The sequence below is a fragment of the Aythya fuligula genome, chromosome 3, assembly GCF_009819795.1.
Source record: "Aythya fuligula isolate bAytFul2 chromosome 3, bAytFul2.pri, whole genome shotgun sequence".
Lineage (NCBI taxonomy): Eukaryota > Metazoa > Chordata > Aves > Anseriformes > Anatidae > Aythya > Aythya fuligula.
This window is the reverse complement of record NC_045561.1, coordinates 51,154,895-51,169,685: the sequence shown is the minus strand read 5'-3', so window position 1 is coordinate 51,169,685 and position 14,791 is coordinate 51,154,895. Positions and strand designations below refer to the sequence as shown.

Genomic DNA, 14,791 nt, shown 5'->3' with positions numbered 1-14,791 from the left:
GGGCCTTCTTCATTAACTTATCCCTTTTAAGACCCGAAAACAAAGACGAGGCTTGTAAAAGCAGTCGTCTAAATCTGCATGCAATATACACAGGCACTTAGCACTGCTCTCACACACCCCTTGTTCCCATCAGAGAACAAGCCAGCGCTATAGTTAAGGCAACAGTGAAAGGAGGGTACGTTAATGTAACTTCATCAAACTAGGGCTCTATTGCCACAAAAAAGAGACGTGAAGAGCTGTCAATAGCACCCTGTAATAAAGCACAGTCTATATGGCTGTTCTAAAGAAGAATGCGTAGCCTCCGGGAGTCTTCCATTGATGCCTTTGTACAGAGGCAGAACCAGTTCAAGAAGCTCCCATTCTCCCCAGCCCACTTACACCCACAGCCACGGTCACTGCCTCTCCAGACCTACCAGCACAGCAGCTTACGAATGCCGAGGGGCTTAAACCTCTGCTTTCTGCCAAGGGGACTGATAAGAAAGGGACCCGCTCTCACAACACAGCCTCCCTCACAAGCGTTTCTATGAGCACACTAAAGAGAAAACGGGGCATAAAAGCAGGAGCGAGCACAACTCAGCCAGACTCTGCCGCAGAAGAAAACACGCTATGCCACTACAATGGGAGACACTGCCTTTATTTTAATTTATGCAAATTACATACTCAGTTACTAAGCTACACACACACACGAGATACCTCACGCTCGGAGAGCATCAAACTAGCCCCATCAGACTTGCATTATTTCTAGTATAAAGATGCTAGAGATGCTGTGCTGCTTAGCTGTTTTTGGAAGAGAAAGTTAAACACGTTGAGGGCTCTACTATTGAAATGGAATCCTCCAGAACATCTCAGTCCTTCTGTAGCCCAGGATTTTTTTTAAGTTTGTTGAAAGCACGTCTAACAGAACTACATGCCACATGAAACAGCCCTTTTTCCTAAACTCTTTCCAGCTTCAGCAACAAGTTCTCCCCTTACCTGGAGAACTCCTATTTGACATTTCTGGTCTTCACCCTGCAACTGCTGAGCCCTGGCAAAGCCCTGCCCCGTCACTGCAGTCCCACTCACGCCAACAAAACAGTGGTCAGCAACACAACCTTGCAGCAAGATCAACAGCACTTGTGCCTCTGCAACGCTTTATTCCCAGTCCAATTTGATGTCACTCAAAATATTTGGGGTTCGGATGCAGAACAAGAGGGGTAAAAGTTACAGAGCACGATTTTCTGAAATGCTGACTGAATTACCAGCAATCGGCATTTTTGAGATTATAATGTTAGAATTTCAGCTTGCTTTCCTATTCCTTCAGGAATTGCTGTTGCGTTCTGACTATAGCGGGTCTTAACTTTTTTTTAATTTTTATTATTATTTATTATTATTATTTGCAAAGCCCTCAACAGCCTCCATGCGTTGAAAGACACCGTCACCGCTTCCTGCAGCCACCAAATGCGTTTCGCCGCCAGGTCCTCTGTAACCACCCTGCCACCACCGCCTGCTGGGATGGGCTGGGGAGCCGGCCGGCCCCGCTGCCAGCCCCCTGCCGGGGAACCCGCTCCTGAGGGGCGTGAGGAGCGGGGCAGGGACGGGACGAGGGGGGACCAGCGGCCCCTCACGCCCCCCGGGGCCGTTCTGCTCCCCCGGCGGCCTCCCCGGGGCTGGACACGGCGAACCGCCTCCTCCTCTTCAACCTCCTCCCGCCCCCCCCCGACCGTTAGGGGCCGTTAGGGACCGTTAGGGCCGTTCGGGGCCGCCCGCCGACTCACTGCGGAGGTTGTGGATGAGCTCGGCGTGGCTGGCGCCGCCCGACTTCCAGGCCATGGCGAGGCACACCCTGCGCAGCAGGTAGAGGGCCGCCTTCAGCGCCGCGACTGCGCACAGCAGCTTGCCCAGGAAGGACACAACCTCCAGCGCCGACACAGGCGCCGCCTCCTCGCCTCCTCCTCCTCCTCCTCCTCCTCCTCCCGCCACAGCCGCCGCGCGCCCGCCGGGGGGAGGGGCCACGCGCCCGCCGCCCCGCGCGCCCGCCATGGGGAAGCGCGCATGCGCCGCCGGGGGCGCTTCGGGGGTGTACGGGGAGCGGAGGGAGGGGGGGGAGGACGCGCTCCGGGACGCGGCCGCCGATCGCTACCGGCGGTAACCCGCGCGCCCGTGCGCCGCAGCCAATCCGGGGCGCGGAGCCGCGCCGCGCTCCGCACGGGGAGCGCCGATTGGTTGGCGGGGAGAGCGGGAGGGGCAGGCCTACGTGTCGGCGGCTGCCATTGGTCGGGTGGGGAGGGCGGGCGGCGCGGGGGCTGAGGGGGGCTGCTGATGGGGCAGTGCCGCGCGCGTTAAACCGCCGGAACGACGCGGGGGTGGCGGCACCCCGAGCTGCCAGCTTAATAAATTAACGGCGTCACCCGCAGCCATACATTCAAACATCACCGCTGTGTGAAGGCGTCACTGGTAGAAGGACGCGCACAGCCTGTCACGCCACCCTAGGAGACGCAGATAATGTTGTCTTCCCTGTGAGAGCCCCTCCCGGGAGGGACGAGGCTGTTCCATCTCTGCCCCACACGCACCGCCCGTCCCACAATTGTTAATTCAGGTAAAGGAAACGAGGAGAACGTGGGAATTTGCTTTCCTGGCTAGCACGCCGTGCATGGCAAAGCTGGCAGTCGCCCACTACGCATGCCGGGTCTCCAGACCCTTCCCATCTGGTTCTTTCAAACCCAGAGACGGCTCTGCTGCTTCACTCTGTATTCAGCATCTGTCTTCTCTCCAGGCATCTCTTGGGAGCTGCCCTACAGTCTGTCCCAGAATATAAAGGGTCTCCTTGTTATACCCCGTGGGCCAAGAGAGAAGGAGAGAAGCCCTGGAGTTAGAAGAATTCCCAAAGGGCAGCAAGTACAGAGAACAAACAGACATTGTAAAAAAAATACACACACAAAAATACTTCATTGTTTTAAATGCAAAAGACATTTTCTGTTGTGAGACATAAGCAAACTGCATTGCTCTCACATAGAGAGGCTGTTGGCAAGAAATTAGCTGGCCCATGCTTAAAAGCATTCCAGGGATATTTACCCCCTCGGGAGACCAGAAATACAAGAGAAACCATTTACATACAGTCTGCCTGTTCCTACCGATTTAGGCTTAAGCTTGTCACAGAGCGCAGAGAAAGAGACCACCTTTATCTCCTAGGAGCACACAGGCCTGCCTGGAACCTCGAGGTACCAATTGGCCACTTGCTGGAGGTGTTCTTGGCGTGACTCTTCAGGGAGCAGCAGAACAAAGTGATATCTGGGGTGTCTTGGGTGGGTACCAGGCATCTGCAAAGGAAATCGAGTTAGGCTCTGCAGGTTTCCAGGAATTTTAAGACAGGCCAATTTGCCTCAAACGTCCCTGAGAAACTAGAATGCACCAGTGGCAGCAGGATGCACCCCTTTGGGCAGTAAACACAAGGGTCGTTGGCTCTTTCTGCTCTCTAACTCCAGGCCATGAGCCTGGTTTTTAAACTTCCTAAGTGCATGCCCATCAAGATAAGCTTGTAAAAAACAAACAAACAAACAAACAAACAAAAATCTATGCTAGAATAAAAACAAGCCTTTTTAAAAATAAATAGATACATGTGTGTTTTCTGGCCATCAGCACTCCTGTGAAACATCTCCATCTGCTCTGCTGCTCAGTGTTCCTTCATCCTCTTCCCCCTCGCTTGTCCAAGCCAACCCAAGCACCTCGGGCCCCAGATGCCCACAGTCAGTCACAGGCTCCTTGGTCTTCCAGAGGGGCAGCCACCTCCCCAGCTCCTCCAGGGAGCTGCTGCAGGGACGGCCCTGCCAGGGAAGAGGCAGGGGAGTGCCAGCAGCCAGAGGAGTCCATCATGTGAGTGCTCTGAAATGGAGATCCCACTAATTTTAAGCACACAGCCCATCTTGGATCTCTCTCCTTTTCTGCACATTCACCCACATCTCTGTCCCTTATACATTTATATATAAACCCCTCCGTGCTACTATTTCTGTTTCGTCCCTTCCCTCCCACCTCATGAACCTGTTAGAATTTTGAAATCCTTTGAAATTAAAAAGCATATAAAAAGTTGGTCATCACTGTCTGATCCCATCTGCTTCTGCATATACATACCAGAAGCAGAAGTTTCCTTATGAAATGTTCCTGCTGAACATTTCCGCAGCTATGTCCCACACCACACACTAATTGGCTCCTACACCTACACTTGCTCCTCTCCCTGCCTGCGTTCTGTTTTTAACTTAATCACTCGCCTTCATCTCACATCTCTTCCTGTAGTCTCAAGCCAGCCTTGGCGTGTGCCTTAATTTTGTATTTCCATTTCCAAAGTTTACATCTAGGGCTATTCTGTGCTTTGCAGCCCCCGGTCAGGGCAAGCAAGGGCTGGGGATGTGCTCAGGGCCCTGGTGCTCTGCTCGTACATCTGCTCTGCAGTGCCCTGCGTCGTCAGCTGCGCTTGTTCAGGAGACTGAGCTGGGCACAGCTCCAGGAGCCATGACCAGCAGTAAAGACAGCGTCTCCAAATAACTCTCTTAAAATATTGCTGCATGATAATTGGAGGAAAGCAGATTGTCGGCAAGTAGAAGTCAGCATTGGCTTCCCCCTGCCCTTGCACACCCACTGGCTGGGGGGTGCCTGCCTTCCCAGGCTCTGGCACCTCTGGCAGAGGGAGGCACACCTTTGGTTCTCATCGCCCTCGCTCACACCCCTAACGTTAGCCACAGCTGAGGACAACCCATACAACCCCCTTTTTGTCTCCACTAGTGTGTTTGGACCTGATGCTCAGAGCCAGCTTTGTCCAGTCTTAAAGTCCTCATTGGCAACCTCAGAAATACTCCATCAGGCATTTTTTTCTCATGGTCTTGTGCTCGGCTTTGTACTGTGTTCAGCTTTAGGCCCCTCACCACAAGAAGGACATCGGGGCCCTGGGGCATGCCCAGAGAAGGGCTATGAAGCTGGTGAGGGGTTTGGAGCACAAGTGCTGTGAGGAACGGCTGAGGGAGCTGGGGGTGTTTGGTCTGGGGAAGAGGAGGCTCAGGGGAGACCTCTCTGCAGCTGCCTGAAGGGAAAGTGTGGGGAGCTGGGGGTCGGCCTCTGCTCACCCAGATAACCAGTGACAGGACCAGAGGGAATGGCTTCAAGTTGCACCAGGGGAGGTTCAGGCTGGCAGTGAGGAGACATTTCTGCTCAGAAGGAGCAGCCAGGCACTGGGACGGGTTGCCCAGGGAGGTGGTGGAGTCACCGTCCCTGGGGGTGCTCCAGGAGAGCCTGGACGTGGTGCTTGGGGACTTGGTCAGTGGGGACACTGGTGGTAGGGGGTAGTTGGACCGGGTGAGCTTGGAGGGCTTGTCCAGCCTTAGCGATTCTGTGATTCATTTTATTTAAATGTGCCATCGCAGTGAAAACGTGCAATAACACACATAACGACCAGACGCACGTAAAGCTTTAACCCTCGACCCGTCACAGCCCCGCGGCCGCCATTTTGGGCTCAGCGCGGCGGGCACCCCCTCGGCGCCCTCCCCGCCCTGCCCGCCCCCTGCCCCGCCCGGCAGCCAATGGGGGGCGGCGCGGCGGGAGCGCGCGGCGGGGCGGCCATGGAGGAGGTGAGCGCCCGCTTCGTGGCGCAGAAGATCAGCAAGGCCCGATGGCGGCCCCTGCCCGCCGCCGCGCTGCAGCCGCCCGACATCTTCGCCACCGGCTCCTGGGACAACGAGGTGAGCGGCCGCGGGGGTCCCGGGGAGGGGTCCCCGGGGGGTCACTCGTCGGGGCGGGCCTGCGGGAGCGTTGAGGCGGTGCGTTCTCCGTGCAGGACAACCGGCTGGCGCTGTGGGCCGTGGGGGAGCTCGGCAGCGGCGAGTACCTGGGAGAGCCTCAGCTGCTCTGCGACATCGGGCACGATGGGGACGTCATGGACATGCAGGTAACACGGCTCCCCTTCCTCTCCTGTTTCTCTCCTGACACTTAATCAGTAATGATTGTAACACTAATATTCCCCCCAAAACCCCAACCCCCAACTAATCCTTATGAAAAAGGGCAAAGCTGGCCAGTATCAGTCTTTGCTCTTTACCAATAAGTTAAGATACAAGTCTAATCGCTTTGATTTTAGAGTATTGACATCAACTCATCAGGTGTTCGTTATCTCTCTTTATAAAGTTTTTGGACCAGGAGAGAATTGTTGTTGCCTCTTCAACAGGAAGCGTAACCGTGTTCCGTCACCATCAGAATAACCAGGTGGGTACCTCGCACCGGCTCGAAGCTGCCGCTCTGCATAACACAGGGCCACTTTGATCTTGCTCTAAGATTTCTCAAATCTGCCACAGCAAGAAACATCTGGCAACAAATTTTTTTTTTTTTTTTTGAAGTCTGTCAGAAAAAAAAAGCTTTAGTCTTATACATACAAGGAAAGAAGAACATTTTGCACTCACACCACATTAATTAGGTTCCAGTGCCAGACAGACCAGGTTATACGCCAACAAATCTGTAGCTACATAGTCAGTTCACTGAAAGCACACTTGAAAAGATTAGATTGTTAACTACAGATATATTTGAGTAGTTTCAGGCAATGGGAATTAATGAATTTGAGTTTTTGCATTATTTTAAAACTATTTGACTCTATAATGTCTAAAACTTAGTCACAGAATCACAGTCTTTTGCTTTGATTATAAGTCACTGAGAATAAATTATTTATTCACAGTGACACAATAAAGACTAATATTTGTTAGTAGTTTGGCACACTACCTTAAAGAAACTAAATTCCTCACAATCAGAATGTAAATCTGACCTTACATTTTGTAAAGGCCTCAGCTCTTTTTCCTTGGCCTAGGGAGAGATTGGAGGGATAAGTCTGGTGAGGGACATTTTGGATTCATAAATAGATCCTGTTAATTCTGAGTTCCAGCTCTTGTTAAAAAGGTGGTTCAGAGAAGACAATCATTGTTTTATTGAAGAGTTACGTGCTCAAGCGTTGAGGGAAATTCAGATCTCTGATTCTTACTTGTGTAGACGATTGTCATTCCTGTGAGGTGGTATGTCTTTCCTTGAGCTTCTTTCTGGTTTTGTGAGTATTCTGAAAGCTTTGCCCTATCAGGATCATTACTTAACAGCAGAATTTTGTGTCTGGTTGCTATTTAGACTTTATCGGTCAACCAGCGGTGGGAAAAAGCCCATTGCCATGTGGATCAAGACACATCTTGTGGTGGAGCGGCGTGTACTGGAGTCATCTGCAACAACCCAGAAATTGTCACTGTTGGGGAAGATGGTAGAATAAATCTCTTCAGAGCTGACCAAAAGGATGCAGTAAGGACTATAGGTATGCCAAGTAAACACTCAGGTTGTTTTGGTTTGGAAAAGCTTGGCTGACTCTATATAGAATCTATAGTTTATAGAATATAAACTATTCTATATATAATAGAATAGTTTAGTGGGAAGGGATCTTAAAAGATCATCTAGTCCAACTGCAAAATATTTATTTTAGCCAAAACACTGGTGTGTTTTCAATGCTCTTCTAGTCACAAATCCAAAACACGTGTAGCTCATCAAATGATAACAATAAAAAGGAAGGCAGTTGAGAATTTAAATATCCCAAGGTGAATGTACTTCCTCCAGATCATTCCTGTATTCCCGTAAACTTCGTATATTTGAAGTGCATTTCAGATAAATGTCTATATTCATTCAGATTTCAGATATTTGTGAGTCAATGATTAAACTGATGGAGACATTTTAAGCTTAACATTCACTCCCTGTAGGCTTCTGTTCCATCAGAATTGCTAAATACTCTAATAGAATGCATGAAATATGGTTAAATTTCAAGAACCAAATCATTCATAACCGAGCATATAAAATGCATACATAACTGTTACATTACATAAGCGAGTAAACGTCTACGGGCATTTCAAATCATTACTTGTAGTAAGATTAACTTCCCTGTACCAGAACATCTACTTCTGTGTGTCTAAAGGAACCCCAAGAGCCAGAAACCACAATTTGTGCCCTGTTCTTTTATCAGATAACATGGCTTAGAGTGATCATCTCCCACTTAGTGAAAAGGGTTCGTATTTCCTGGAGTAAGAGATGATGTGATAGAGTGACAGATGTTTTTTGGAAGGTGTCAGAACTGAATCTCAATTCTTCTGTCGTGCTAATCTCATGGAATAGTACATAGCGACTGTTAGAAATCAGACAAAGCAAAAATGATTTAAAGCATGCTAGCGCTGTGCTTGATAATGTAACTTTCTCCCTGAAACCTCAGTTTGACACATCATCTGTGTTTCCTCTAAAGTGAAATCTTGCCTCAGATTGAGCAGATGAAGGAATTTACACAGTGGTAAGCCAATTAAGGAGTGAAGTGTCTGGGATTTCTAGAGAGGGATACTTGGGTGTGTATGGCTGTGTGCACGCACACACAAGGTAAATCCTATTAATTGCATACAGTCCTTTACTGAAGCTCCCTGAGTATTCCTGTAAGAAATCTTTTTTCTAAAGTATAGGAAGAAATGTAGTGGGGCACAAGGCAGAGTTTTAGCACTAACCCACAAAACACAGTAACTCCTTCCACTTGGAAGGGGAAAAATAATTAGCTTAAGAGGGTTATCTTATTTTTACATTACAAGTAAACTTATTTATATTTATAAACATTTTTATTTATGGCAGAGAGCGTTCTGATACAAGTTTAATAGAGTAGAATGTTTTGCTGACTCACAGGAAAGAGACGTTCACAAAAAAAAATACTGATTTTTCTCCTGGCAATTGCTCAGATGGATATAAGTCGTTAGTTTTCTTGGTGTTCACTTGATAGCACTATGTAAAAATGTTTGCTTTTGTAGTGCTAGCTCTGGAGCCAACTAAACATAGCTTCTTACAGATTTGTCTCAGTAACGTTTGTTAGAGGAAGCAAGGGCTCCTATTTCACAGGGTATAAAATTTTACGTGACACTGGACCATCTCTGCCCCTGAAGAGGTGAAGAGGTGCTTTTAGAAGAGTTATTTTGTTGCAGTTAAATGGAGATGAGCATTCGGTAGGTTTACCTGAATTTCTAGTTCAATGCTTTCTCGATCTCTCTTGCAGACAATGCAGACAGCAGTACGCTCCATGCAGTGACTTTCCTTCGCACAACTGAGATCTTGACAGTAAATTCAATCGGACAGTTGAAAATATGGGACTTCAGACAGCAAAGAAATGAGCCGTCTCAGATATTTTCTTTGTAAGATCTTAATTTTTGACATAGTTACTGAGAAGCATATGCTACTTTATATCTGATTTAAGTCTTTCGTGATCCCACACTGTTCTTGACAATGGGATGATAAATGACCTTTTTTTTTTTTTCCCCAAAGGTTTTTAACCACTTTGGTATCTTAAATACCAAAAGCAGACTCTGCCTAATGGCTGAATTACTCTTGAGACTGAGCATTCCTCTTTCCCTGATAAAAAATACCTTTTTTCCCCCACAGTCCTAGTATAAAGTTCTTGGCATTTGAAATGTTTTTGTGTGATAACGATGTGCCTTATAAGGCATTGTGTGAAAACAAACTTAGAGCTAGATTCAAATCCTGTTCTTTGTCTGTGGAATAATTCCTACTGCTGTTAATAGACTGCGGGTTAGGTACCTGCTTTTATTAGTAGTCAGTCTTCCTTTTTAACTATTACTGTATATTGTAACTGTAGTTATAACATGAATTTCAGAGTAACCCTCTTTTTGTAGGTATACCTAAAGTACGCAAGGCTTTCTGTTGTAAAGCTGCCAGATACACTGCAGGGCGCAGAACCTGCTGCTGGTCCAGCTGTAGCTGCGTGTTACTGCTGTGCCTATAAATTCCAGTAGGTGTCATGTGGCTTCAGCCTCTTGTGACTAGCTGCTGCAGGAACTGAAGCTGCAGCCGATACAATTAATATGTTGGTCAACACTGCTAGGGATTAAGGAGGAGAAAATGTAAATTGAAAGAAGAATTAACGTGTGTGTGTGTATTTTTTTTTTTTTCTTCTTCTCCCTTGCAGGACAGGTGAAAGAGTTCCACTGCACTGTGTGGACAGGCACCCCAATCAGCAGCACATTGTGGCCACAGGGGGCCAGGATGGGATGCTGAGCATATGGGACATCAGGCAGGGTACTATGCCAGTGTCCCTCCTAAATGCTCATGAAGCAGAGAGTGAGTATCTGGATTGGAGCAGGGAGAAGAAAGCATTTTTAGAAAAGCTGCTCAAAATCCTGGGTAAAAACTTGGATGCATTGTAGCTACAATAGACAATCACATGTGCTACTTAACGTGTCTTTATCCAGCTCAGGTTGGTCCTTTTCTGTACGAGAGACTGTTCTCATCTAAAAGCCAACTCTATTTATATTAAAAGTAGAACTCATTATGAGTTCTTTATTAGTCATTAGAGACACATAATCAGAAAGTCTATTTCCATGAAGTATATATTAATAGTTTCTGCTCGTAGAAACTGATGCTGTGGTGTGCAGCTGTAGCAAAGTGGGAATGCAGTTTCTAGCAATCTTGAAAATGTGAAGGAGGAGGACACAATAGTACAGAGCTAACTTTTCTGTTCATTTATGTAACTAAGATACCAATTCATTTTGAGCTGAACATTTCTTGACTCAATGCCACAATTATATTTAAGGAGTTAAAAAAAAAAAAAAAAAAATGAGGTAAGCTTTACCCACAAGTATTTTTCACAGTTGTGGTATTTAGACACAAAATAATAACACGTGTGCTGGGAAGGAATGCATGTTGTGTGCAAATTTTAACTTAATAGTAGGGAAGATGGCATGAGAAAGTATTTGGAATGCTTCAATTCAGATAAGATTGTAACTTCTAAGAACATTCTCAGTATTGAAAATGCAACAAAATAGGCTTTTCTCCCCCCTGTCCTCTCAGGGGAGGGAATACTGCAGTAGATAACTAATGGTGGGGCTTGGGGCCTTTCTCCCCACCTGCCCCACTTAAGAATGGAAAGTTTTGATGGGGACCTGAGCTCTTGTAAGTGCATGTCCATATACTAACCAGATTGCACTGAGCTACATGCTTGGTATTTCTTGTAGTTTTGTTTCTCTTCAGGCCCCGAGGACCTACTGAAGGGCAATCTAGCCTTCACTAGTCCAAAAAGTAAAGAGAAAGATGTTAACTTCTCAGAAATCAGTAGTACTCTTCCGTTTCATCAAAGCTCTTTTTCTTTCTCTGAAACTGATTGGTCTTTCTCCCAAGCAAAACTGTAGGAGGTGCTGACTGGGTGATTCCATTCTGCATATGGCCAGGCTATACACATCAGTGGTAGCAGCGTTATTTTACTGCTATGTGCACTCCTTTTGATTTGTGCATGAATTGTAGTTATAGATTATGTACCCTCCACCTCTTTGGCAACACCAACTACACTGCCATTGAGACACACCGTGTTCTTGCAGTCTGGACAGATCGGCGAAATACTTGTATCTCAAATACCTGGAGATGGCGGTGGCTTTGTTATCCATACCACTATGCACACAGAAAGAAGCCATCCTGGTTTATGGTTGCGAAATTATCTTTCTATTGTCATAAATCACGCTTAAGTTATTTTAAGACAGAAGCGAGCTCTTAGAGTTTTATACACATTATCTGGATTTATGAAATGGAAGAACCAAACTGCTTTTAATATCATTGCAATGTCAAAATTTTCAGGAGCATGTTTTACGCTTTTTAAGTATGCTTTCTTCTTTGTTTGTTTCGATACTTACAGTGTGGGAAGTTCACTTCCATCCCTCCAACCCAGATCACTTATTTACATGTTCTGAAGATGGATCTCTTTGGCATTGGGATACTTCCACAGACATATCTGAAAAACCATCGTTTCTTCATCAAGGTAAGGATAATTAAAATTCATTTGCATTGAATTTGTCAGTTGGCAACATAATTAAAGCCCATGTGCTCACATGATCAAATTACGAATACAGTCATAACACAGGACATTTAAAGCTGATTTATTTTCTTAGAAAGAAAGCACTGATAGGCACTTCAGGAAACCTACTTATAAGGCAAACAGTTGTGTGTGGGTTTTTGTGTTTTAATCTGTCCTTCCTGTACTTTGGTGTGTGAAATCTGGTATTTCAGAGATAGAGTTCAATTAAAAATCATTTGTATATAGAAGAGACACGAAGGCAGCCTAAATGACCGTACTACCTGAGTCTCTGAGGGAGACGGACAAAATTTTGTAATAAAATAAGTAATAATTATACATTTATTCCTTATGCATTTTTTATGGTTATAATTGGAAGACTGTTAATTAATGAAACTGGATCCCTTTGTAACATGCAGGATTTTAATTAAAAATATGATAATGGTTTAATATAAACATTTCACATGATAGTCATAAAGACTACTTAATTGCTTGCAATTTCAGGTTGTAAACGGGAAACTTTCAGATGTCATCTGCTGCCTTTGATTTCAAAGTTGCCATTCAAAATCCAGTTCTGTGTAGGGAAATAATAGGATAACTGATGATCAAGTTGTACTCTACATGTTTTGGGGTATATTAAATATAAACTCTTAATACCTCTTTAACCATGTGTTAATTTTATGCCGAATGCCAAAACTGCAAGACTTTGGTTCGAATTTAAAATTTCATGTGGAAAAAATTCCAAGTCAAATCCAGCTATATTGTTTGGGGCAGAATAAGTAGGAAGAAGATACAGTAAGGGTAAAAGTGTTGTTAAAGCCAAGCTGATGCCCCAAATGTAGCAAGACACTGTGTATGCAGACTTTTTTTTTTTTTCCTCCAAATCTTTCATTGCTTTAGTCTCTGGCTAGAAAAGCTTGTAGGTAATTAAATTGTTTTTTCAGCAAGATGAGGTCTTAGCTGTACTGACCTGTTAGTGTTGACTGAGGATAGAGCTGGCAGCAGGCTTCTGTAATAGCTTCAAGAACTTAGTTTTTTAAGCTATTTTTCCTCAGTTTACCACAGAGACAACTTCTGTTAACTAATCCGAAAACTGACTTGTCAGTTTAAAGTGGCATTCTAATTAAGTCTGTCCCACACTTACTATGTTTCTCTAAATTCAGACAATACTAAATGGAAACTTATTTCCCCATTTTCCCTCTTCTCTTCCCTTTCTTTTAGGAGGAAGAAGTACTGCCTACCTTTCCCACAATACCATTAACCAGTCTGTTGTGTGTGCCTGGCTAAACAACGATCCTACCAAAGACCGCATGGAAATCACCAACTTGATTCCAAATCAGACTTTGTCTGTGAATAGTTTAGATGTTCTGGGACCATGTCTGGTGTATGGTACCGATGCAGAGGCTATTTACGTGAACAGACAACTTTTTTCATGAGACTCCTCCAGGAGTCCTTTGAAGTGCTGATGACCTTGAGCTACTGGACAACGTTTGTTTCATTTAGGTTAACTGTGCTCAGTCTGTTATCAGCACGTGGGGGAGAGGCCTGTAGCTTGGCCCTGGTATTGGAGCAGGAATGTGAGTAATCCCAGATTCTGAAAGCCCTCGCTTGGTACTGGTGCTCCAGCATGGGTAACTAGGCAAGTTTACATGTATGCTAGTCCTCATTTCTTCCCTAATGCCTGTCTGATTTTGGTAAGCAGACAGGTAGTCCGTAGGGCAAGATCTATGCTGTAAAGTTATTTCTGGAATACGCACAAGGCGAAGAAAAGATAACCTTTTTTTTTTTAATGTAAATACTTTTTTCCAAGTGTTAATTCAAGGCCAAACTATGGAGTTCTTTGACATTCTTTTTATGTCACATGAAAGAGATTGGGGTTTTTACTATGAGGTTTTGCTATATATTTTGGGAAGATAACTTTTTATCCAAGCGCATGAGAACTGGAGAGGTAAACTGTTAAAGATGTGAACTATGAAAGGCCCTATAGGAGTTTTAACATTTTAGTAGCATTGTTTTGGGTTATTTACAGCTTCGTCACAGATGTCGCATGTTAAATGTTGACCATGACAAGATACCAGGTACATAATGGGCAGAAGACTGTTTTTATAGTTAAGTGGTCATAAATGAGAGACGCGTTGGCTGTTTTCAAGTATGAGATCGACAAAGACTGTGTCTCAGATTTCAGAAGCCTCAATTGAAACTTCACATCTAGCCTCGATGCAATCTTTGAAAGGTTGATTTTACGATTAAAGCTGCGCCTTTTTGTTGCAGAGGACCCTTTCTCTTTTTTAATAAACATTTTGCACAAGAACAGTGGTCTGGCTTAATTAGTTTCCACAGGTGTAACTGCAGTTAGCTGCGCAGGAAGGCAAACAACTGCAAGTTCGGGCTGCCTGGGGGCGAGAGCAGAAGGACAGAGGGAGATGCCAGGACTTGGGGCAGCAGCTCAGGGACCAGCTTCTCCTCAGCAGCCCCCGCTGAGGGCTGCGCCCCGTCCCCGTCCCCGTCCCCGTCCCCGCCCGCTCCCTGGGGCGCTGTGAGGCGAGGGGAGCTGAGGCGGCGCCGCGCGGGGAGCGGCGGCGGCGCGGTGGCGGCCGGGAGGAGCCCACATCCGGGCCGCGCCGCGCCGCAGCCCCCGACAAAATGGCGGCGCCGAACTGAGCGGGGCCCGGCGGTGGCGGCGGCGGCGGGCGGGCAGGAGGGCGGCGGAGCGGAGCCGCTGCCGGCAGCGCCGACGGCTCGGGGCCGGGCTGCGGGCCCCGGGGCGCTGCCGCCGCCGCCTTCTGGCCGCAGGTAGGCGCGGGGGCGGCGGGAGGCCGCCGAGGCCCGGCTCCGGCTCCGGCCGGCGGCGGGGAGAGGGCCCGGGGGCGCGGGCGGGGCGCGGGCAGCGCCGTGAGGCGGCCGGGGCCGGGGCCGGGCGCGGCCCTGCCCGGGGGGCGC

General features: G+C 46.9%; 2 protein-coding genes across 4 annotated transcripts in view; one reads left to right on the top strand and one right to left on the bottom strand.

The window, feature by feature from the left end:
* PCMT1 (protein-L-isoaspartate (D-aspartate) O-methyltransferase) overlaps window positions 1-1,919 on the bottom strand; it is a 33,725-nt gene extending 31,806 nt beyond the window's left edge. Inside the window, exon 1 of one of the 2 annotated variants that reach the window (XM_032185820.1) lies at window positions 1,755-1,919. In XM_032185820.1, the coding sequence (XP_032041711.1) occupies window positions 1,755-1,809 (55 nt within the window). In that variant the 5' untranslated portion in view covers window positions 1,810-1,919. The remainder of the gene's footprint in view (window positions 1-1,754) is intronic. The other variant, XM_032185821.1, reaches the window with a different exon arrangement.
* A 3,632-nt stretch (window positions 1,920-5,551) lies between these two features.
* Window positions 5,552-14,162, top strand: NUP43 (nucleoporin 43). 2 transcript variants are annotated; one of them, XM_032185447.1, is made up of 8 exons: window positions 5,552-5,702; window positions 5,798-5,908; window positions 6,142-6,219; window positions 7,120-7,297; window positions 9,053-9,188; window positions 9,980-10,089; window positions 11,696-11,818; window positions 13,073-14,162. In XM_032185447.1, exons 1-8 carry the CDS (start codon window positions 5,583-5,585, stop codon window positions 13,285-13,287), a joined length of 1,071 nt encoding a protein of 356 aa, XP_032041338.1. In that variant the 5' UTR covers window positions 5,552-5,582; the 3' UTR covers window positions 13,288-14,162. The 2 variants fall into 2 exon arrangements, with proteins under 2 accessions (XP_032041338.1, XP_032041337.1); XM_032185446.1 differs by having other exon boundaries at window positions 9,980-10,131.
* Window positions 14,163-14,791: the final 629 nt, after the last annotated feature.

Bases quoted from the DNA above. Each gene is read 5' to 3' on its own strand.
- NUP43 (XM_032185446.1), top strand. From the start codon at position 5,583: ATGGAGGAGGTGAGCGCCCGCTTCGTGGCGCAGAAGATCAGCAAGGCC. The intron at 7,298-9,052 runs GTATGCCAAGTA...TCTCTCTTGCAG, and splicing joins GGATGCAGTAAGGACTATAG to ACAATGCAGACAGCAGTACG. The intron at 9,189-9,979 runs GTAAGATCTTAA...TCTCCCTTGCAG, and splicing joins CCGTCTCAGATATTTTCTTT to GACAGGTGAAAGAGTTCCAC.